This window comes from Pimephales promelas, chromosome 25, assembly GCF_988280905.1.
Source record: "Pimephales promelas chromosome 25, fPimPro1.hap1.1, whole genome shotgun sequence".
Lineage (NCBI taxonomy): Eukaryota > Metazoa > Chordata > Actinopteri > Cypriniformes > Leuciscidae > Pimephales > Pimephales promelas.
The window spans coordinates 21,092,314-21,115,909 of NC_142793.1; the positions used below are offsets into that span (position 1 = coordinate 21,092,314).

At 38.7% G+C, this 23,596-nt stretch overlaps 1 protein-coding gene and 1 long non-coding RNA gene across 3 annotated transcripts in view; one reads left to right on the forward strand and one right to left on the reverse strand.

Moving 5' to 3' along the window:
- The first annotated feature begins 2,084 nt into the window (after positions 1–2,084).
- foxb1a (forkhead box B1a) lies at positions 2,085–4,118 on the forward strand. Its single transcript, XM_039695141.2, has one exon. The coding sequence runs from the start codon at positions 2,354–2,356 to the stop codon at positions 3,242–3,244; it is 891 nt and encodes a 296-aa protein (XP_039551075.1). The 5' UTR covers positions 2,085–2,353; the 3' UTR covers positions 3,245–4,118.
- An 8,292-nt stretch (positions 4,119–12,410) lies between these two features.
- The window catches only part of LOC120459104 (uncharacterized), a 48,647-nt gene continuing 37,461 nt past the window's right edge, over positions 12,411–23,596 (reverse strand). The window contains exons 4-5 of one of the 2 annotated variants that reach the window (XR_016150633.1): positions 14,460–14,683; positions 12,411–13,416 (exon numbers count right to left, since the gene is read on the reverse strand). This is a non-coding gene — a long non-coding RNA (uncharacterized LOC120459104). The remainder of the gene's footprint in view (positions 13,417–14,459; positions 14,684–23,596) is intronic. The other variant, XR_016150634.1, reaches the window with a different exon arrangement.

Below are 23,596 nucleotides of genomic sequence, written 5' to 3' on the forward strand. Positions count from 1 at the left end.
GCATCGGAAGAACTCTGGAAAACTTCATGTGAAAGAAGCCTGGAAAATTGGACTCCTTTGGCCCTTTTCTGTCAATACACAAGCAGAGGAATGACAAGTTAAAAGAAGAAGTACTTCACGGCGTAGCGAGAAGCTGCATGACTTCCTAGCTTGGAAAGAAAGTGGTTTTGAGACGGTGATTGTGTGGCAACCAAGGAAACTATAACGCTTTGCTTGGTACTTTCCTCCTGTTTTGTAAATATTAGCTGCCTGGTAAAAGTCTTTTCTCTCTCTCTCTCTCTCTCTCTCTCGGTTTAGATAGACCTCTTCCCTCCTGCATCTTCCAAACAGGCATCAAAATAAACAATGCGTATTGCTTCTAATCACTTGTATGGTTGATTCTATTCGCGATCCGTCAGAGCAGTCAGGGGTCTCATTGGTGGATTTATGGTGGAAAATTTGCATAAATTATGAGCAAATCCGCAAGCTCGTGTGTGGTCCATCGCATTGCAAACTCGCCAAGCGGAAAGGTGGCCCTTGGTGAGCTCTGAAAAAAAAGCTTGAATGGCCATTGCTCAAAATAGGCTTCCATTTGGTTTTCACATTCATATAATTGACTTATGGATATTTTATACAGTTTTCACAAGGCCACTCTGAAGGCTTTATTTGCATATCTGAAGTACTTTTCAGTTTGCTTTACATGAGCACAAAAGCCCGCCTGGCATTATGAAGTTTCATTTCAAGAAGGGTTTTTTTTTTTTTAAATGTGTTTGCACATTTGCTTATGTAACCTCTATAGGTCACGTCACTTGTGTTGCTTTAGGAGAAAAAAAAATCTCGCTTTTATTTTTTAAATAAAAATACATAGACTGTTATAGTGAATTATATATATTAATATATGTTGGAAGCCTTAATCTACACATAGGTCGTGTATTTTTATATTTATCCCGTCGTCGGCTTTGTGAAGAGGTTTCTCAAGTATTGCTGTTAATATTGTCGGGTGTGCTCGCGCATTTAAACCCGCAATAATGAGATCTGGCTACATCTTTAAAATTAAGAGAATATTAATCACTGACAAAAAGAGGTGATTTGTTCACACCTTACAGTGTTAATGTGTATTTACATAAGTAAGTAAGCACCGTGTAATAATGAACTATGTGTAATTATTTAGCAGATGCCCATTGTTATTAATCGCACCGCGAATATGTTTTCATCATTATACCATGACAACATTTTGTTTCCATGTGTTCTACCAAACTCGTTAAATAATCAAAGCGGTCGTGAAATAAAATAATCCGCGCATAAATTGAAACTTTCATTAAAAAAAATTAAGGCAGCAACTTACGTTTCAAGTTTTTTTTTTTTAGTGTGATTATAGTTAACCTTTATGATTTAATGAAACATATACTAGCGATATCGCCTGACTGTAGTAAAAGAACATCCGTGGAACATTTTCTAGATGCTAATAAACATATGCTTATGGGCTAAATGACACATGTATGACTCCCTTGGCTCATTATAATAACGAGGCGCTCTGGTTAGTCATGTGGAAACGGTTGAAAAAAAACCCAGAAACAAATGTGTCGCTACACGGTGTAATTTGCCTCCACATGTTTACGTTGGGATGCAATTGACATTTTCGCTCCAAGGAGGCATATAACAAAACAGGCAAAAGTCATACGAACTGTGTCATGACAGCAAGACAAGCAAAAAGTAACTGTGACGATACAATGCAAACTGCATGCAAGTTCCAGCCAATTTCCATGTCAAACATCCCATTGCTCAGTAGCTCCATTTGTACGTGTGAATTGTAGACCAAGCACCCTACGAAGCGCGCAGAAAGGTTCACACACATACCTTCACACACTGTTACCGGGTGCCATCGCAGTTCAATTCCGGTTGCCGAGCCTTTTCACCCCTTTGCTCTGTCTTCAAATGGAAATGATTTCTATTGGCCCAAGGTGTCCATGTAAATAGGTGTAAATGAAACCAGATTATGCCTTTCTCCCAGCCCCCCTCCTCCCAAGGCGATTGTCATGTGATAGCAAAGAAGTGGCACATTAATGAAGCGCCTCTACAGGGGTCTTTTCTGCCTATGTCGCCACATAAAACTATCAGATGGTTAGAGGAAGGACATGGAGGCAGCCACTTAGCTCTCAGTCTTATCAAGAAAGAAGGAGAGAGAGAACGCGAGAGAGGGGATCTGGTCCACTCAAGCTGGCCTGGGAAGAAGGAAACCTTACTTCTTGTTGTTTCTTGAGCTCACAGCTCCAAGGAAGTGAACTTGCAGGACGAGTCTCTGCTCTCTTAACAGAAAGAAAACACAACTGAGGACAGACATCCAGCTGAATTCCGACGCAGACTTTTGGACAGGATGCCTAGACCCGGGAGAAACACTTACAGCGACCAGAAGCCGCCGTACTCCTACATTTCCCTCACCGCTATGGCCATCCAGAGTTGTCCGGAGAAGATGCTTCCTCTCAGCGAGATCTACAAGTTTATCATGGACCGCTTTCCTTATTACCGGGAAAACACCCAGCGCTGGCAGAACTCCCTGCGCCACAACCTCTCGTTCAACGACTGCTTCATTAAAATCCCCCGACGCCCGGACCAGCCCGGGAAGGGCAGCTTCTGGGCGCTACACCCCAGCTGCGGCGACATGTTCGAGAACGGAAGTTTCCTGCGACGCCGCAAACGTTTCAAGGTGATGACATCAGAGCACCTGGCACCCAGCAAGCCCTCGGACGCTGCCCACTACCTTCAGCAGCACGCCAAGATCCGGCTCAGCGCCCTGGGAACCCACCTCCCCCAGATGTCCAGCTACAACCTGGGAGTGTCCCAGCCGTCCACGTTCAAGCACCCGTTCGCCATAGAGAACATCATCGCCCGAGAGTATAAAGTGCCAGGAGGGCTGGCGTTCTCCACCGGGTACCCTCTGCACAACCAGCTGACCACAGCCTGGCCCCATATGTACAGCACTAGCATGATGGACAGCGCTGCGCCCATCTCCATGACCAGCGATTACAGTGCCTACGGTGTGCCCATCAAGTCGCTGTGCCACGGCGGACAGACCTTACCGGCGATCCCCGTCCCGATCAAGCCCACCCCGGCGGCGTTGCCTCACCACATCCCCGCTTTCCTATCGAACTCTCCCCAGTCGCTGAGCCCGACGTCCCCGCAGACAGCGACCAGCCAAAGCAGCCCAGCCACCCCGAGCGAGACTCTGACGGGTCCCGCGACGCTGCAGTCGGTCGCTGTGCACTGACACCCGCGAACGTGGGGGCATCCCCGGTCGACACCTGTACTCCAAAGTTGAATTTTAAAAACAGACCTTGAAAAAAAAACACTGGCTATACAATCAAGGCAAGAGCTATCTATGTTGCAGTGATGTTAATTTATGTGTATATGTGTTGAGATTTTTAAGTGTTGCTTTCGATGAGTCCAATCACATGGATCGACACGGATATCGTATTGTAAAATGGAGAGTTTTTACATTTTAAATATCCAGAATTTTACGTGTTTACTCGAATAGGGTTTGAACTGCTGACAAATTCCAAGCACTGCGATCTGCTTCGTGTTTGAATCGTGCAAGGCAAAAGCGCTCGTCGTTTTTACAGGTTATAATTGTTATCGCGCTGAAATAAATTGTAAGTTGGAATGCTCACTATACCTTCGTGTAGTCATGCAACTAACTTTCCTAGACGACTAATCTTGTCTCAGCCTGCAAACCAAATACTATCCTACTTGATCTAAAAAACACACACATACACACAGTATCATGGCAAACTTGAAAAAAAAGTTTAAATAGTTTTAAAGCATAGGGTCATCAAGAAGTAAATATGTGAATAATTGCAAATAAGTGATATTGAATTGTGTCAAATGCACTTTTTAGTTTAGATGTTTTACATTCTATTTTGCAGGAAATGTTTTTGTGAGCGTTTAATTTAAAGCCGTGGTGACCATGTGTATTAAAATGCCGTACCTTTGTACTTTTTGTTGAGATATAAAGCATGCCCTTTTCCAAGACTTTGTGTTGTTCAAGCATGCGTGCTTTTAAAAGATGTGCAAAAACGTCTGCATTAAATTATAAACTTGGTCATCAGAATATTTTTTCATTAAAATTGTGTAAACTTAAATAATTGCTCTTGTATTCGTTTGTGCATTTAGCTTATGATTTTCTCTTTCTTCATAGACAGCCATAGCTACTTACTCATGTACACTGTGCGAAAACAAAAACCCACATTATTATTATTGTTAGAGAATAACGCTGAAATACAAATATTATAATTAAAGATATAGCACTGCTATTTGCTGGTGTAGCTAAATCTATTTTATTTATTGGCTTTCTATGTTATAGGCCTATTATAAAATAAATTTGTACATTATAGGATATATTGTTTGAACATCTTTTCGGTATAAATTCGCTCATCGGATCAGGCAGGTGAGCGCTGCTTTTCTTCGAGGAAAAGCACAAGCGACGGATTGGAATAAATGAATGAGAAGCTCTTGATTAGGATGCATGAAGTTACTGTGCCGCAGTCACAGCAAACACAAGCGGACTCATTCATCAGCACAGACACTCACTGTGCACGTCCAGTTTTAAACCTGAGCCGAGGACAGAAATAATACATAAATTCTTTAATTTAATTCTTAGCGAATTTCACAAGATGTATTTTTGTTTCCATTCTATTTAGCCTATTTTTACACACACACACACGCTCACAAAAAATACTGCCTTGTTTCAAATGTTTGGGCGAAATATGGACAAATATAACTATTGGTTTAAATGTTTAAATAATTTTTTTTTTTTTTTTTTTTAAAACAACAGTTGGGTTTGTCCATATTTGTCCAAACATGGGTTGAAACAACCCAACATTTTTTTAGTGTCCTTTTTATTTTTTATTTTCTATTCAATTTGATTCACTGTAAAAATATATATTGTTGGTCTAACTTAAAAAATGTAGTTACCTTAAAATTTTGAGTTCATTGAAATAAATTTTAAAAACGAGTTAATACAATGGAGATTGGTTTAATCCGCAGACACTCGAAATATTATGTTATAAATCACATTAATAATATTAGTTGTTTTTTGACAAAAGAACAAATGCTGTGATAAATCGTGATTTGTTTTTAACAAAACAAAAATAATTATTTTTATCGTATGATTTAGCCTACCTTAAAATTACACTTCATATTTATTTATTTCACTGTTTTATTTTGCCTGAGATTTTTACCCTATATGATTTCAACATGCCCCCCCCCCCTTTTTAACTCTCAGGTTTAATGGGGGGTCCATTGATAAAGGATGTGTCGCGGTCAGAATGCGAGAAACAGGTGCATTGTTTGTGTCCCCGCATAGAGAGCAACAGCCTTCTCCGGGATATTAAGCAAATACATTAGAATTCCGTCACTTTATGCAATTGAGCTGATCAAATAAAGGGTCCCTGGCCACTTCATTCACCCTCATTCACTTGAATAGAAAGTGCAAAGAATTGCAAACTTAGACTGGGCCACCGATGTAGATTTAGTCTTTTTTCAGAAAGACAAAAAGGCCGATTTCTCACAAACACATAGCTGACTGGGGGACTAGGAAACGAGTTCTGAGACCCCTTTGGAATTTAAATCCAACCCCTCCCCCTGAAGACTGTTTGCACAACACTGCAAGTTTTTTTTTCATCCTTCCCTTTTTCTTTTTACTTTCCTTTTCGGAGTTTGACATCGTGCTGCATTGATGTTTACTCTATGACAGAAGTGTATGTTTAGTTTTTAAAAGAAGAAATAGAATTTTGCTTAAACCGGAATATAAAGGGTCTAAATAGAAACATAAATATAAATGTTTTACAGAGCAAAATATACTTAAAAATGTGTTTTTAATTTTCGTTTTATTTAAAATCAGAAATAGGCATGTTTTACAGTTGTAAACAAAACTTTATTTAAAATTAATCAGACACGTTTTCCAGAAGAAAAAAATAAATGTCCAAACATATATATATATACTGTATATATATAGGCTATATATATATTCATTAATTTAAAGAAGGTACAAGGGATAAATCAACAGACATGTTTAAAATGTCTATAAATATTTTCAAGTTTTGTACTTTAATAAAGATAAATAATACCTAATTTTATTTCAAAAATGCAGGGTTGTTTGAATCCAAATTTGGTAAAAATATGGACAAGCCCAAATGGACAAAATTTAGAATTTTAACCCAACTTCAACTATCACTTTCAACTGTAAATTTCAACCCAACATTTAGGTTTGTCCATATTTGACCCACATTTGGATTGAAACAACCCAGCATTGTTTAGAGTGCAGTCGCTTATTAGTGTAGTCCCTATTTTATTATTTTTTGAAAGACATAACATAAAACCAGCACTGCTAAACAAGTTTAGTTATTACGGATAATTCCAAATTATAATTTATCAGTTAACTCGTTACACCAAAAATGCTGGGTTGTTTATCCATGTTTGGGTTAAATATGGACAAACCCAACAATTTAATTAAAAAAATAGACCAACGGTAACTTTGGTTTGTCCATATTTGAATCAAACATGGGTTGAAACAACCCAGCATTTTTAGTTATTACCTGTCATATAGCCTAGCCAATAAGATAGTATAATTTTATGGTTTTAAGAAAACATGCTGGGTGCTATAAAACCTTGTTGGATAAAATATATACAAAGCCAAAAATGTATCGGCCAACATTTTTTTTTAAAACGAACGGTTGGGGTTGTCCATATTTGACCCAAACATGGGTTGAAACAACCCGTCATTTTTTATTTATTTAAGCACAGTTCCAGCACCTTTACCTTTAAAGCGTTTTCACATGAAATTGTGAAGTTTTCTGTCTGATGCAGTCTTGCACTACATTTTTCCACACATGTCCATGTCACATGATCTGAACACCTTACTTTTGTCTGTCCTCCTCAAATCAACAGTCAGGCAAGTCGTTTCCACATCATATGCCGAGAAGCAGCTTGTTGTGATGTCAGCCTGTAATAGAGAGGGCTTTCTCTGTTCATTAACACCAACGTGAACTCTGTTGTGTAAGCAAAGACAAAACGATCCATCCACTACATCATGATCCACTCCTAGAAGAAGAAGGTCATCCTAGGCGGGGTGGGGGGATAAAATATAGAGCGAGCCACGCAAAACCACAATGTGCTAGTTTAATTAAAAGAATTCATTACAGTGGGAGCCCAAGGTAATTAGCATGCATAATTTATGATTTGCTTAATGCAAGCCGACCGAGGCGTCAGTAATAAACTCGACTTAACCTCCAGCGGAGAGAGATGAAATGGACAGTGGACGGTTGTTTATTGTCGAGCAATAAGTCAAATCCGTCTGACAGAACTTTGGTTGATTCTTGGCTTTTTGCTGAACTCGAATGACTTCATTTGTTTTGCAGGACGAGAAGCGAACTCGGACTCAGACAGTCGGCAAAGGGAACGAGTAAACACAGTGTTGTTGTGTCAAGATTGATAGCGCCAAACAGTTCGTTAAACCAATCATTTTATATCACAAGGGTTAAACTGACAGACTGTAAATCAAACCAAGGTTTATTGGAACTTCTTTACACAAACTGGTGGCAGAAACACACTTTCTTCGTTAAGTCTCATCTGCAATAGCTTGTTTTTACCTGGGGTTCTCCGAAGGTGTGTAACGCTGACAGAATGAGGCCAGAGTTTGCTTCAGCACCGCACTCATCGTGTTTCCACTCATATTATGGGCTGTCAAGTTGCTGTTTGTAAAAGCGTAAAAATTAATCGACGCTAAGCAAAAGTTGCATCCAGTTTACTCTGCAAATGTGACAAACCGCATCGCTGAAGGAGGAACGGATGTGTGGTAATGCTTTGCTGATGGCTATTTTTCTTTCTACTTTGTAGCCACACATTGATTTTTACTAAAAACAACTGCAATAAACAAATATACGCAGTCCGTGCATGCTTAGCAAAAGGTGCTAACTGAGGTAGGCGCTCCTATGCCTGACCCATTGTTATATGGAGGTGATGACGAGGCACAAATGAAAGGATTTATAAACTATTAAATAAATAATAATTTATCATTAAACGTGAGATTTGTTGTGTAAATACATAAATAAACAAAAACGCGAACTCTTTTAAATAAATACAATAGCATGAAATAAATGGCATCATATATAAATAGACCAATATTGTATATTTCCATAAATAATAATATTGCATAGGCTAAATAATTAAATAACGCAGATTCTGTTGTGTAAATGAATAAAATTGAATAGTAAATAAAAATAGCATCATTAGGTGAACGACCAAATAAATTAGTGTGAACTTTTTTGTAGAAATAAATCGCAATAGATGAAAATAATAAATAAAATTGCATACAAAAAATAACATAAATAAATAATAGTGCATAAACAATAATATTGCATAAATAAATAAATAACAAAACTCTGTTGTGTACATAAATAAATACAGTTGCTTAATAAAGAAAAAGTTGCATAATTATTAAATTAATAAAGAACGAACAGCATTTTAGTCCTTTACACAACTGCCTTGATCAAAACAGACTTGGGTCACTGTCACACCTTTATCTTGGGACATGTAAACAAACTGATTCTAACACAAGCTCCAGACTCAGCGGACCCCTCCAGTGGGGGTCAGGCTGGTCTCCAGGTACGATGGACACCAGAGACAGTGTTGGGGTTGAACACCCTTGTGTGCATGAAATCAGAATGTCAACATCTGATTCATGCTGCTGGGCAGTAACTGTGAAACAAATTATGTCTGTGGGAGGCATTGCACATGTTCTACTCTGCTGCGGATATTTAGCTAAATGCGGGGCAGGCCTGGATTCCTAGAGAATTACAAAGAAATGTAAATATTTATAATGCAACTGAAGAAAATATAATACAAAAGAACTCGGAAACAAAACATTGGTCGGCCTGTCAGATGGCTGTCTATGTCTATCTATCTATGTATTCAGTGTTTATTTATAAAAAAATAATAATTATATTAATTATATTATATTATACTGTATTATATTATAGGCTTCTGACTGGTCAGTGGCAGCATTCAGTGGTGAAATATTTTGGTTTCATGTTAATTTAATGTTTTTCACTTGCTAAACCATTATTAGGCAAGTTTTTAGAATCGTGACAAATCTTGAGTTTTCTCAATTCAGGTGCACCTGGTCTCTTAACGTATTAAGATGTTAAACGCATTTCCTCCCTGTTAGTGTCAATGCAGTAACTTAGCATAGCAGGAGCAGTAAAAGAGTTCCTAATTGTTATTCAACACAAGGATGCGTATTGTCTAAGGAAGGTGATAACAGGAACCATTAGCCGGGATCTTAGTTTTTTAAAGGTCTCTACTTTCACCTGAACGGAGGCTGTCCTGTCTTACCAGTTCAAGAGGTCAACAGAACAGCAGTCTCAAAAGCACATTTGTTTGAATTCACTGCATTGCACCTCATTTATCACAGCGTGTCACCTCATGGTGATCTTAATTATATCTACTGTGAGATGTTGGAATGTTAGCTGTAGGAAGAGCTGGCTGAAGGACTCCATATTGAATCCCCAGATATTTTTTTGGGTAGAGCTTTGAGGATTGTTACCATGTTCAATAAGAAAACCCATAAATTAACATATGTCCTGACACTTGGAACATCTAACAAAAAGCCTCCATTACGGAGTGAAGGCACGCCGAAGCCTCCAGACTCTGCAGGGCTGTGCAGGTTCAGACAGAGCCCAGCGTGAGTTTTCCTCCTTCTATTCATCACGCTTTAGGCTTCGGGTCTGTCAGTCTGGGCCTCTGCATTCCACGCCGCCAATCCGAAGTCTCCAAATATTACTCCCCACATCTTTGGCTGATTCCGGCTAAATCTTGGGTTTGACACAAGTCGAAGAATGCACAAGGTTTGGCAATGGCGTTTAGTGTTGATCAGCACTGTTTATTTTTGGAGCACAATTGGACGAGGCTCCAGGTTAATCAAGCGTGTCTGTGCAGTGAGACCGTTGAGGGTAATTTAAGTGGAATTGGGTTGAATTTTGTACCCTGCACTAAACTCACAGACAAGTCAATGTTATGTGTGTATATTGTCTATATATGTGTAGTTTGTCTGTAGAATTCATGTTGATGGCACTTTGTGTACAGACTGTGAAAACAAATTTCCTCCAATGAGGACAATAAAGTATGAATCTGAACCTGAATTTAGGTATACAACCTGTTTTGACAGAGTTTTTATACTGTGGAATACTGTCTTAATTCAGGATGTACACTCACCTAAAGGACTATTAGGAACACCATACTAATTTGATCCGATTTCGCCTTCAGAAATGTGGCATTGATTCGACAAGGGGCTGAAAGCATTCTTTAGAAATGTTGGCCCATATTGATAGGATAGCATCTTAGTTGATGGAGATTTGTGGGATGCACATCCAGGGCACGAAGCTCCCAAAGATGCTCTATTGGGTTGAGATCTGGTGACTGTGGGGGCCATTTTAGTACACTGAACGCATTGTCATGTTAAGCCAATAAACATGACATTAAACCAATTTGAAGTGATTTAAGCTTTGGTGCATTATCCTGCTGGAAATAGCCATCAGAGGATGGGTACATGGTGGCCATAAAGGGATGGAGATGGTCAGAAACAATGCTCAGGTAGGCTGTGGCATTTAAACGATTCCCAATTGGCACTAAGGGGCCTAAAGTGTGCCAAGAAAACATCCATTACACCACCATCACCAGCCTGCACAGTGGTAACAAGGCATGATGGATCCATGTTCTCATTCTGTTTACGCCAATTTCTGACTCTACCATCTGAATGTCTCAACAGAAATCGAGACTCATCAGACCAGGCGACATTTTTCCAGTCTTCAACTGTCCAATTTTGGTGAGTTCTTGCAAATTGTAGCCTCTTTTTCCTATTTGTAGTGGAGATGAGTGGTACCTGGTGGGGTCTTCTGCTGTTGTAGCCCATCCGCCTCAAGGTTGTGCGTGTTGTGGCTTCACAAATGCTTTGCTGCATACCTCGGTTGTAACGAGTGGTTATTTCAGTCAAAGTTGCTCTTCTATCAGCTTGAATCAGTCGGCCCATTCTTCTCTGACCTCTCGCATCAACAAGGCATTTTCGCCCACAGGACTGCCGCATACTGGATGTTTTTCCCTTTTCACGGCATTCTTTGTAAACCCTAGAAATGGTTGTGCGTGAAAATCCCAGTAACTGAGCAGATTGTGAAATGCTCAGACTGACCCGTCTGACACCAACAACCATCCCACGCTCAAAATTGCTACAATCACCTTTCTTTCCTTTATTAATGAATTTTGTGTTTCATAATTGTTTCATTAAAAGCCCTTAAAAAGACAATAAAATATTTTAAATACATATAACACTAATATTGTATAGGGCATAATTGGTGATATATATGTAATATTTTGTTAATTAATTCATTAATTATTCATTAAATGGTTGCAGAATGTTACATATTGGAAAGAGCTATCCGAATTATTAGTAAATATTTTTGATTAATAATACATCTTACACAAGCCTAGATTCTTATAACCAGATTAATTATGGGCCTATTTTAATGAAATTATGAATTAAAAATATATGTATTAATACTAATAATAAAAATAATATACAACTATATTTATATACAAATTATATTTTTCCAGTCTATAAACTATGAACATAGATTTACATTATAATATAATATATAAGCTTAACCTTTCTCTCTCTCTCTCTCTCTCTTTCTGTCAAAACTCATTTAACCGCAAACATAAACATCTCTTTTTAAGGATGGGATGTAGCAGATTCGGCACTTGAGTGTTTGAGTGCTGAAGGGTCTTCACTGCAAGGCGTTAAATATGTTAGGACAGTAACAGCCTCTGTGTATTTTTCAGTATCCTTGCTATTTCCCCTGCCGCGACAAGCTAATCTATCACCACAGATCTTATCTGTGATTCTGCTGTGGTAAGTCACACCCTGCGCCACCACTTCAAAGGCCGGCGGGGCAGTGTAGGTGCGGGAGAGCTGAGGGCTACGTCCAGGGGTGTGAAGTGATGATGCTGATTAGTGGCATTAGGGAGGGAGGGAGGGGGAGGTTGGGTTCAGGAGTGCCGTGGTTTGAAAGACAGCCACAGGAGAGAGGTGTGTGCCTTGACAGCAGCAGTCTCTGTATCCTTTTCTTTTTTTTTCTTTGTACCGGGTCACGGCACCAACGGAGCCCCAGCGATTCATTACACACACTGGTAATTGCTACCTGGAAAGGTCTGTTGGATTGAACAGTCTAACTGCTCCTAAACTAATCTAAAAAGAATTAATGTGGTAAAACGTTTTTAAATGGATAGGTGCGAACAGTTGTGAAGAAACAATTTTAAATAAAAATGCTAACGTGGAAAGGTTGCATGTCATGTTTTGAAACCATGAATAAGACCAACAACTATAATAAAAGTTTGGTAAACGTAGATTTTTTGACATTATGATTTCTCTTTTCATGTAAAAAAAATAAATAAATAAAAAAATTCCCTTGGAAAAAGCCATACTGCTCCCATTAGACCTTAATATATTGCAACGTTTCGACAAAACAAAGTCTTGATCAGGCATGTCCAAGCACCCGCCTAAGATTGGATGTGTAACAGTACTTCAAATTTATTTGATTTTTTTTTTTCATATTTTCTGCTCTTATCTCAAAATATTTTGTTATTGTTTTATTAGAATATTTTTGTTTTGAACGCACTTAAAGGGACAGTTGACCCATGTTTCACTGTGTTTTTTTCCAACATCATAGACATCAAGTCATAGACTCCAATGACTATGGACAAAAAATACAGCAATACATTTTTTTTTCAAAAATATCTTTTGTGACAGAAAAAAAGACTGAAGTTATATTAATAATTTAGCATACTGTTTGTAGTGATATTTATAACTTTTTGTTACACTGGGTCGCCACTTCATCTGGGTCCTGAAGCAAAACCAACTGAAACCTCTGTGGTAACGCACGAGATCCGTCAACGGCTAAGAAACATCCATCAGCCCCTGGGCTTCATCGTTGTACATTTCAAATCTACCACACTGTATTCAACAGCAGAGGAAGCTGATAGTTGACTAAAATGGGCCCTTGTGACATGCAGATGGATGCCTCTTGTTGTCGAATAACAAGGCCCCATTGTCCCGCTAATGTAACTCCATCGGTCTTTGATCCAATCCCATGTTGTGACGATCAGTGTGAAAATTCCCCGTCAAGAGCACGATCCACTACTTTGTCTTTTGTTATCGTGATAATCTGCCGCATTCAAATTCGACTTTGTTCTTTTGTCTCTTTGTCGGCCGAGCACAATGCAGGGTTAATTAGCAGCTCTCCGCGTTCCTCCACTGCTAATCACACTTGAAGTGTCCTCTTCAGAGTCAGCGACTCTCATCAGCGCCTCCCTGCAAACACGGCCGAGGTCCAGCTATTAACAAACAAACAAAATAACAAACAGAGCGTCGTTAATCCCGTCTTTAGGTGACAGATGAATCACATCTGTTCATGGCTGGCATAGAAGTATCGTACAGTGTAACCAGGTGAGGGTGACCTACTGATATTAAATCATGTTCCAAGCACTTTGATGGATTGCTAAATCTGGCATTTGAGAGACAAGGTTTACATTTTTATCAGTATGTGCATTCCCTTGGGCTTCGAACCTGTGACCTTGGCATTGCATTGAATCAACCTAAATTCATTAGGTTACACCAACAAACCAATTTTTAGGGGTCAGGGGGTTCCTTAAGGAAACAAATGCAGAGTTTCAATGCTAGAGTTTCAATCAATTATTAATCATCAATCATTAAAAACCCATATTGATCATCCTTCTGCATAAGCATATCTGGATAAGCATGTGTATTTAATATATGATTTTATATGGGTTATATTTGACCTTGATATGGAGTGCAGAGGCACACGAGATTGATTCAAATTTGGGTCAAACTGATCAATTTATTCAAATATACATAAAAAAATATTTACATTAAAAAAATGTATAGACTAACATGTTATCAAGTTGTAAGTGAAATATATGACTTTTTTCCTACCAGGTTAAACACATTTTCATTAAGTCATTAAATTTAAATCTTAAAAAAAAAATACAAAGAGTACACTGTTTGTGTATTAAACAAAAAAAAATATATATATTTTACTCTTATTTGTCATTGACCCATTTACATTTATTTTCTTGACAGACACCATTATCCCATGGGAATCGAACCCACGACCTTCCTTACAACAGCCTGTCCACATAGAACGGATCCGAAAGCTTTCCTCATGTCGCATTTTCTCTCAATATTACTCTTCTTCAGAGCAAGATCTCCACGTTCCCTGGTGGTCTAATTTATGTTAAGTCACCAACCTCCCCCATGGCTGTTTTGAAACGTCTGCGAATAGAGACTGTATTGGTGCAGCCTAGCACTGTGACAGAGTCCCCGGTGAGATTACTCTCCACGGGAAAGAGCCACTCACCGAAACCATCTGCAAGTCCATGGGGCAGTTTGGGAAGAAAGACCAGACTTCTAAAGATCTCCACTCTCAACCCCGCTTCCAGTGCAAAGCGGGTAATTAATTCTGATTCTGAGGAAGTCAGCGGCTGTCCTTGGATCAGTGGCATGTGTAATACACGGAAACTAGTTCCTCTGGGAAAACCGCTTGTCCTGGAATGGACAATTGAGCTCTTCAATGTTTTGAAGCTACAAACAAACAAATAAAAATGGTAATTGTGACTTTTTATCTCTCAGTTCAGACTCAGAATCATGCCATATAAACTCGCAATTGGAATTTGTGGAATTAATATTTATTATTATCCAGAACAAACTCGGAATTGCGAGGTATAGACTGGCAATTGAAAGAAATAAACTCAGAATTCTGAGATATAAACTCGGAATTGTGGGAAATGAACCCAGAATTGCTAGATATAAACTCGGAATTGTGAGATATAAACTCGGAATTGCGCGAAATTAACCCATAATTGTGAGAAATAAACTCGGAATTGTGGGAAATTAACTCAGAATTGCTAGATATAAACTCAGAATTGTGAGATATAAACTCGGAATTGCGGGAAATGAACCCAGAATTGTGAGATTTAAACTCGGAATTGCGGGAAATGAACCCAGAATTGTGAGATTTAAACTCGGAATTGCGGGAAATGAACCCAGAATTGTGAGATTTAAACTCGGAATTGCGGGAAATGAACCCAGAATTGTGAGATTTAAACTCGGAATTGTGAGATATAAACTCAGAATTGAGGGAAATTAACCCAGAATTGTGAGAAATAAACTCGGAATTGCGGGAAATTAACTCAGAATTGCTAGATATAAACTCGGAATTGTGAGATATAAACTCGGAATTGCGGGAAATGAACCCAGAATTGTGAGAAATAAACTGGGAAGTGCGGGAAATTAACTCAGAATTGTTAGATATAAACTCGGAATTGTGGGAAATTAACTCAAAATTGTGAGATATAAACTCAGAATTGCGGGAAATAAACTCAGATTTGTGAAATATAAACTTGGAATTGCAGGAAATGAACCCAGAATTGTGAGAAATAAACTCGGACTTGGGAGATATAAACTCGAAATTGTAGGAAATTAACTCAGAATTGTCAGATATAAACTCGGAATTGTCAGATATAAACTCGGAATTGCGGGAAATTAACCCAGAATTGGGAGATATAAACTCAGAATTGGGAGTTAATACTTATGATTATTCAGAACAAAATCAGAATTGAAATAAATAAATTACTTACTAACCTTTCATATGTAAAATTTAACAACTTTCAAATTTTTTTTTTTTTTAAATCCTCCAAAGATTTGGCCCAAGCAAAACAATGGGACTCAAAATGACTTAGCTGTAATCAATATTATGCCGCAAATGCTGTCGATTGAACTTAACTTGTGCTGAATATTCTCTCAAGGAACTTAAGGACTTTAGATTAAAGAAAATGGCTGGTAAGAGTTATTGTATTCGATTGAAGCTATTTTAAAGACTACGTCAGAAGTTAGAATGAACTCTGAATTATTCTAGAACAGCAATAAAAGGTCTATGCACAAATAAAACACATTTTACATTGTTAAATTTTTCATATCATGACCATGAGCCTTCGGGTAATGTGTGTTAGTTACAGTATATGTAGATGCTAATGAAGCTTTAATAAACAAGAAATGGCGCGTTTCTGAAGTCAACGGCAATGATACGCTGCCAACACAATCCCAAAGTCACAAAGTTCTCCAAGGAGCGCTTTCCTTGCCCAATCGTAAGAAGAATGTAGGTCGTTTTAATTAATTTGCAAATGCGTAGAATGATGAAATATGATGAAATTGAGAAAAAGCGTATAGTTTTTAATAAACCATTAAAAGGAGAAATGCATTTCCGGAAGCAGTTAACTTTGTGTGGACCTCATCCGTATTAATGCATGCATAATTTATCTGGAGTTTGTGGATACTCATTTCAGTCTCTTTCCCAACTTGTGACACTGATCCAATCTTCAAAAGTCACACTTAAAACCCTTCTTTATGTAATTAACTTAATCACAAGTTTCTGCACATTCAGTTCAGAGCTTCACCTTAGGGCGAGGCAAAACTCACAGCTCTTGTTTAGAATTGGATTGACCGGATTGACTGGATAACTGGCTCTATGACCTTCTTCAAAGACAACTGCATTGACAGCGCCCAAGGCTGGACACTTCTACATGGAGTTTTGGTGGAAATTGACCATGTATGATCTAACAATATGTACACAGAATGTAACACAATGTAAAAGGTTGATGGACCTACATCAAATGAATAACTGTTGTAATGTCTCTAATCTGTTAGGTATTTGAGGGGGACAAGTAAGGAAAAGTCTTTTGCCACGGTTTTACAGTAACAAGTAAATTTATATATTATTTAGCAGCAATTTTGCATCTTAAATTGCAAAAAATAAATGAATCCACAAGTCATATTAAATTACATGCTTTTGAAATAATAACATGCATTGAAAAGAAAATAGTAATAAATAATTATAAAAATAATTAAATTATTATTAATAAAAAATATTTATGTTTTCTACATATTATTTAATGTGTATTTGTCTATTTGCGTGATGTTTTATTTCTTTTAATCATTAGTAATAATAATAATAATAATTACAATAATAATAATTACAAAAATGTTTCTTTACAGAAAAATATACATCTAGGGATGAAACCAGCATTTATTTGTGTAAAAATATATTTTATATTCCTTATAATAAAACAAAATAATAAACAGGAGAACTATATTTGATCATGATGTTTCATTAATAATAATAATAATAATAATAAATGTGTATGGAATGTGTAAAGTTTTTGATTATTATAAATAATATTATAATTATTAACAACAATAATAATCAATTTTTTTTATTTACAGAACAAATACATATTTTTCCAGGAACGTGACCTATATAAATACATATAAACAGTGCATCTAAATATATTCTTATGAACATAAAACCACATTCCCATACACACACATAGAAGTACAAATCTGCTCGTTTTTTTATTACAATGACTGACTTTTGAAACAAATTCTATAGTCTGCTTTATTAAAGCCATCATGAGATCCATTGTTTACCTCTGACTAATAAATCTGGTTACGATCCAAGAACTTTTCATAACGTGGCAACAGAGAGGGCCAAAACTTTCCACAGAGGACCTTCCAGTTGACATCCAGCCAAATAATGGTACCGCTGCGCCTCCTGTCCGATAGCCAACTAGCTCAAAGTACGGCCAGTGTAAATAACCATCTCAATAACAAACAGAGGAAAATGCAGGAGCCAGTATGTCAGAGCGGGTAAGCCTGTACCGGGCCACTTTAATGACGCCGTCAATGAGGCCTATGCAACACTCTGCTAATTTCTTTTCTTTGGCTTCATTAGGTGGCACTGCAGAGGACAAATAAATCACTGGAGCAAAGTGGAAGAGAAAGAGACGGAGAGAGGGGTCTGTTGTTTTGTCGCCCCGGGTCACCAAAGTCAAACAAAGTCACCTCTCTTGGCCCCGCCGATGACTTCCGCAAACAAAGCCAATGGTTCTATTATGGGGCAAGTGGATGTCTGGACACCCCCCCCAAAAAAAAAACAAAAAAAAAAGGTAGCAGCTAAACCTAAAAGTTGACCCAAGAAGTTTCACTCCTTAATCTAAAACACCTTAAAACCCGTCACAACCGGGACAGCGACCGCTGATCTGAAGAAGGGGCTCTCGAGCAACACCACGTCCCCGCGAGGGGGGCCGCTCACTCTTTTGAGCTCTTCTCCGGCGGGGCTGTAAAGCGCTGGCCTCCGCAGGCCACAAATCAGCTCCTGAAAGCAGGCATGCATCTTCAAAGGGTGGGCTACCCCTCTGTGATATACGGCCCCCGCCGAGAACAAGTTAGCCACGGCCAGTGTCTTTGCACCTGGGCCATTATCAGGCGACCGGGATCATCTCCTCTCACCACACATTCAAATGTACAAGTAGCAGATTAGGCTGACTCAATCTTCTTTCCCTTCTGAAGGATAGGGCGAGGGAGAAAAAGAGGGGAAAGCAGAAAGAAAGAAAACCTCCTCGGACTTCAAAAAGAGCTCTCCGCTTCTGTCCTTCTGGGAGAGTGAAAGGCCCGGGAGATGAGAACGGAGGGGGGCTTGTGTATTCAGAGAACTAATTCAGAACTGATTCCTCTAATACACTCCTGAAACACTTTTAATTGTGTTCGTTTGCATTCAAAAGGCGCGTTTGCAGCTTTTAATTGGCGAGCGCTTTGAAATAATTGAAATGTGTGACTTTGTGGGGGATAACTTAAACAGTTCTAATGTGCTTTGCTGGTAGGTGCGGGCCGCCCATTATTCCCGCGTTCTGACACTGTGGCATTTTCAAGGGGTCTTGATCTGTTCTCTAAATAAAACAGCTATCAAGATTTGGCACGCCAGTTGCTACACTGACCGGAACAGTAAACACTACATCATTATACCAAGTATTTAGCAATTAGCTTTAAATAAAGCTCTCATCGTGGCAAAGTGTTAATGACCTTTGACCAAAACTATAACTGCAAACAAAACTTTGTTGATGTTTTTTCTTAAAGGGGAAGCGTGTCATTTCTTTTAGACTTTCAAATAGTAGGCTATCTCCAATCCAGCTAAGAGAGACAACTAATAAGACATTAGTAGGGCCACAAACAGTTTAAATAATTCGATAACCATTGGCACATTAAAAAAAAGTTGCTCCCTCAAATTTTTAAGTACAATATACTTGGATGTTTAAGTCATTTCAACTTAAATTACATCAAACTGATTTTAAAAATGAGTTAAAGCAATGTAAAAACACATGTTGTCATAACTTATTGATCATATATTTTTTTTTTACAGCGCAATGACATGTGTTTGAGGCGGAGCTACAGGGCAATATATCTGTTTATCCAAGCAATGGAAGACCAGTTTGAAATAATTCACATTTGGTGAAGGTAATGGTCATGAAAGTAAGTACTGCCCCTTTAAACAGAACTTTCATTATAGTTAAAGACCTTTGACCAAAATTATTATAGTAAAAAACATCTTGACTTTTTTTTAATGGGAATCATGTCATTTTTTTATGTTAATATATCCTATTTTAGCTCTAAAATTAGGACGTGTATATTTATTTCCCCAAAACGTTAAAATAACCAATGGACCGAAAAAAAATAAATAATACAAAGCTCTCACTAGGTAAAGCAATTTTAGACCAACACAAACTAATATAAAAACTGCACATTTCCCCTGTAATCACTCTTGGAGACAGCAGCAGGCGATACAAAGTGCAAGAGTTGCGTTTGTAAAACTCATGTCTTATGACAGTCAATTCGTTTCTCTCTCACCTAGTCAGATCAAGATTTGTTTGAACTTCAACCTCGCCTCATGTCTTGCGTTGCAAAGCCGAGCTGTGCTCACATTGGCACAGAGCTGTGAGCTGTCAATCTTCTCTCACCTCTTTTCTGCCTTCTTCTTTTAAATACTTTTATTTGTCATGGCAAGGTCTGCAGAGTGTGACAGTGTGTTGTAAATCTGTCTTATACCGGGTTACTCATCCATGTTACAGCCTTATAATGGATCCAGGTTGACGGGAGTAGCGAGAGGAATATTTTGGCGGGTTTCACAAAAGATGGCGTCGTACGCCGCTGCATTATTTGATTCGTGCACTTTTTAATTTTTTTTTTAGCATATTTATGGGCATTATATCCCATTCACGTCAGTTTATCAAGTAGTCTGCTAGTTCGTGTTTCAAAGCAAATCCCTGAAAACGCTCCTTTCCCCCCACAAATCGCAAGTCATTCTCTCTTGAATCATTTTAATCCTCAGGGGGCTCAAACCCTGGCTGTCATTTCATCGGCCGGTGCCAGCGCTCGGACTCAGAATAAAACCAGCGTAGCGTGAATATCATTCTGTGGCCGCATGAGCTGCCTTGGTGAGCAGTGGGTTTGAAGAGCGAGGCGTCACGGCCCTCCCTCCGAATGCCTGCCGTCTACTCAGCAACCCTACAGTGAAAGGACCACCCACTTAGGCTTGAGAGGGGATTTCAAGCCTGCGTGCGTGTTCTGGGCTTTAGCCCTCTCTTTTGGACACTGTTTGCTGTTCGTCCGATTGTGCTCGAGGCCTTCTTCGCTCCTCAGCGTCCTGCGGTTAAGCTGCCGTTTTTAAAATATTCGGTCAAAGGATGAAATGGGATGAGCGTTCATGTTAAGTCCGAATCATCAGATGAATTGGAGATAAGATGAAGTCAAGATGCGTGTTGATTTTACGAATTTGCTTCGAAGAAAATCCTGTAGTGATAATACGATTGGGTATCATTGAAATTGGTTTAAAAGTCAAGTCAATTCACCTTTATTCGTATAGCTTTTACAGGGATAAACAGGAAAATAAATCTTATTGTAGTGAAGTATTAATGAGCTTCGACTAGTGTTATCATCATTACAGAATATTCAGATGAAAACAAGTTGCAGCCTTGCATTTTAAGTCCAATCAACTAGGACGTCTAAGTCATTTTAACTTATATTACATTAAACTGACTTAAAATTAGTTGAATCTTGTACAACTTGTTTATTTTGATGAGTTAAGCAAAAACACATGCGTTCATAACTTATTGATCAAATGATTTTTTACAGTGTACTTTAAATTACATATGGATGATCGGTTGTTTAAACCCAAATTTGGGTAAAATATGGGTAAACCCAAACGTTGGGTTAAAAAAATGTACCTTCAACTCTCACTTTCAATTGTAAATATTTTAATTACATTTTTAACCCAACATTTGGGTTTGTCCATATTTTACCCAAATTTGGGTTGAAATAACCCAGCATTTTTAGAGTGTGGCTGATCCAATGATGATCTAGACAGGGTATGCATTTTTTTTGCAATTCCGTAAGTGACCGAAAACTCTTTCCCGTGACTAAAAAAATAGCTTTCTTTGCAACTGCAATTCAAATACTTTTCATTGTTTATGTAGCTACCTTTCCCCGCATGGCTGCCCACGGTATCTTTTGCTCAGCACTGCCCGCCAACTCTGTGAGGTCTTGTATGTTTGGATTCCCAACTTCAGCGCTCCACCCAAACGCATTTGTCCCCAACTCCCCGTCTTCATTTACAACCTGTTTTTATCAGCGCGCCTCACAAAGCACAACAAAACAGGGGGAGGGGAGTGGCTCTTCCCCGTCGGGGCCCGACATCAACGGCAACATTGTCCGTGGAGCCCTTTCGGTATCTCCATCCCCTAGTGCAATATACAAATAATCATTTCCATATGCAGCGGAAAGGGTCACGGCATTAGCAGAGGGAGGAATGCTTTCGGAGGGAAATATTGTTCAGCGATGACACAGAAGTAATTTGGGTCTCGCTGAGTGATTCCATCAGGGCCTTTTGTCGCCTCAAAATGTTTGACCCAGGGGTCTGTGTCACCCCTGTTAATGGCCGCCAGAGTCCTGTGACAGTCGGAGAAAGTAAAACATCTCGCAACTAATAGCAGGCCTCTAGAGGCTCGGGCATAAATATTTAAGCGCTCTCGGCTTGTCCCGAATGCTAGGGGGTCTCCATGCCTTGTTTGCACATAGAGAGCGAATATGAATGCGTTTCGAGGAAGAAACAATCGAAAACTGTACGCTTATCAGGCGGGCCCGTCTTGTAATCAACACCAAATTGGCGAACGCCATTATATGGGAAATACAAACATGCTTTTAATCCACTTATGTCTTTGGCTTCCACAACTTAAAGATTTAAGTCTAAACCAAGACAGATTAGCAATGTGATCTCATTTGCGCAGTGTTGCTAAGATTACATCCATCCTTTTCCTCATTGTACACCAAATTCTGGAGACTCTCATAAGACTCCATTTCTCAAAGTAAACTTAATTAAATATAGGGGCCGTTGAGGTGGATCAACGTGCCATGAATGATCGTCCCCGCGGACAAAGCTGTTACACAAGCCGTCGAATTATCTCTGTCAAACTTTGGCGTAATCTGACCTGATCCTCTTAAGAATATTTAAATGAAGGCATTTGCACATCAATGGGAGTCATGGCAACCTTGTGTATATTCTTCTTTGGGGCGCCTCTTTAACATACGGCTTTAGAAAAAAAGCACATCTCTTCCGTCATGTTTACAAACAACAAAACAAACAATTCCCAAAAGAAAGAGCTGGAGTATTTTAAAACATCATGATGGATGGAAAGAGAAATGCGGATGATTGAAAAGGAGGGAGCTAAGCCGGAGGAGAAAAGGATCCCAGCTAAGTTTAACTTCCTCTCGGAGTTTCAGTCCGTTTGATATTATCCTTCAAAGACTGACGTCTTTTTTTCCTGATAATTTGAGTGTTTTTTAACACATTTCAGGCATATCTGAAGTATGAGGTAAGATGGGGACAATCAAACTCCAGCTAAAAGAGAGAAAATCTCCCTCTTGTGGCCGAACGGAGCAAATGATTGCCCACGCAAACAAAAATCTTCTTCTCCAAATAAATATGAACCTAAAAAAATAAGCAAGTCAAAGAAACACCATAAATATGGAGATGTTTGTGAAAATAATAGCACTTCCCCATGTACTTCATTTCCATACTGGGAAAACTGTTATGTATTAATATAGCTAGTGGCCTAATTGGGTTCTGGGAGAGCGGATTAATTAATTTGTGGCTAATAGGCACAAACATGAAAAAACAAACTTCTTTACTTTTTCACTCAGTTAGAGCATAGCATTTTCAAGCAACTAATGTAAATTATGCAGATTGTGTTGATTATGCCGACAAGAGAGAGTTCTGTGGGAGACATCTTAAAAGACTTACTTTTCCTGGAACTGAACCAATTGAACATTTCCATAAATAAATCATGTTTTCTTGAATTGCGTTCTATTTGGCTTGAGTCCCTGTGATGTATTCGGTTCATAGTGAATGCTTTCGCGATATATACGGCCTCCATTTTGGGGATAAGTCGCAATTGCGCCAACGGAAATGCTATGTACGGCATATAGGTTGCTTGGTAAGACAGTTCCCTTTGGTACACACTGTTTCTATAGGTTTGACAGGTCTCAGGATGGTCCGCGTACAAAAATAGCATGCCCATCAGCACAAAACATGCCCAATCAGCAAAATCCCAA

Excerpts from the sequence above, each read along its gene's own strand:
- foxb1a (XM_039695141.2), top strand. The coding sequence starts at position 2,354 with ATGCCTAGACCCGGGAGAAACACTTACAGCGACCAGAAGCCGCCGTAC.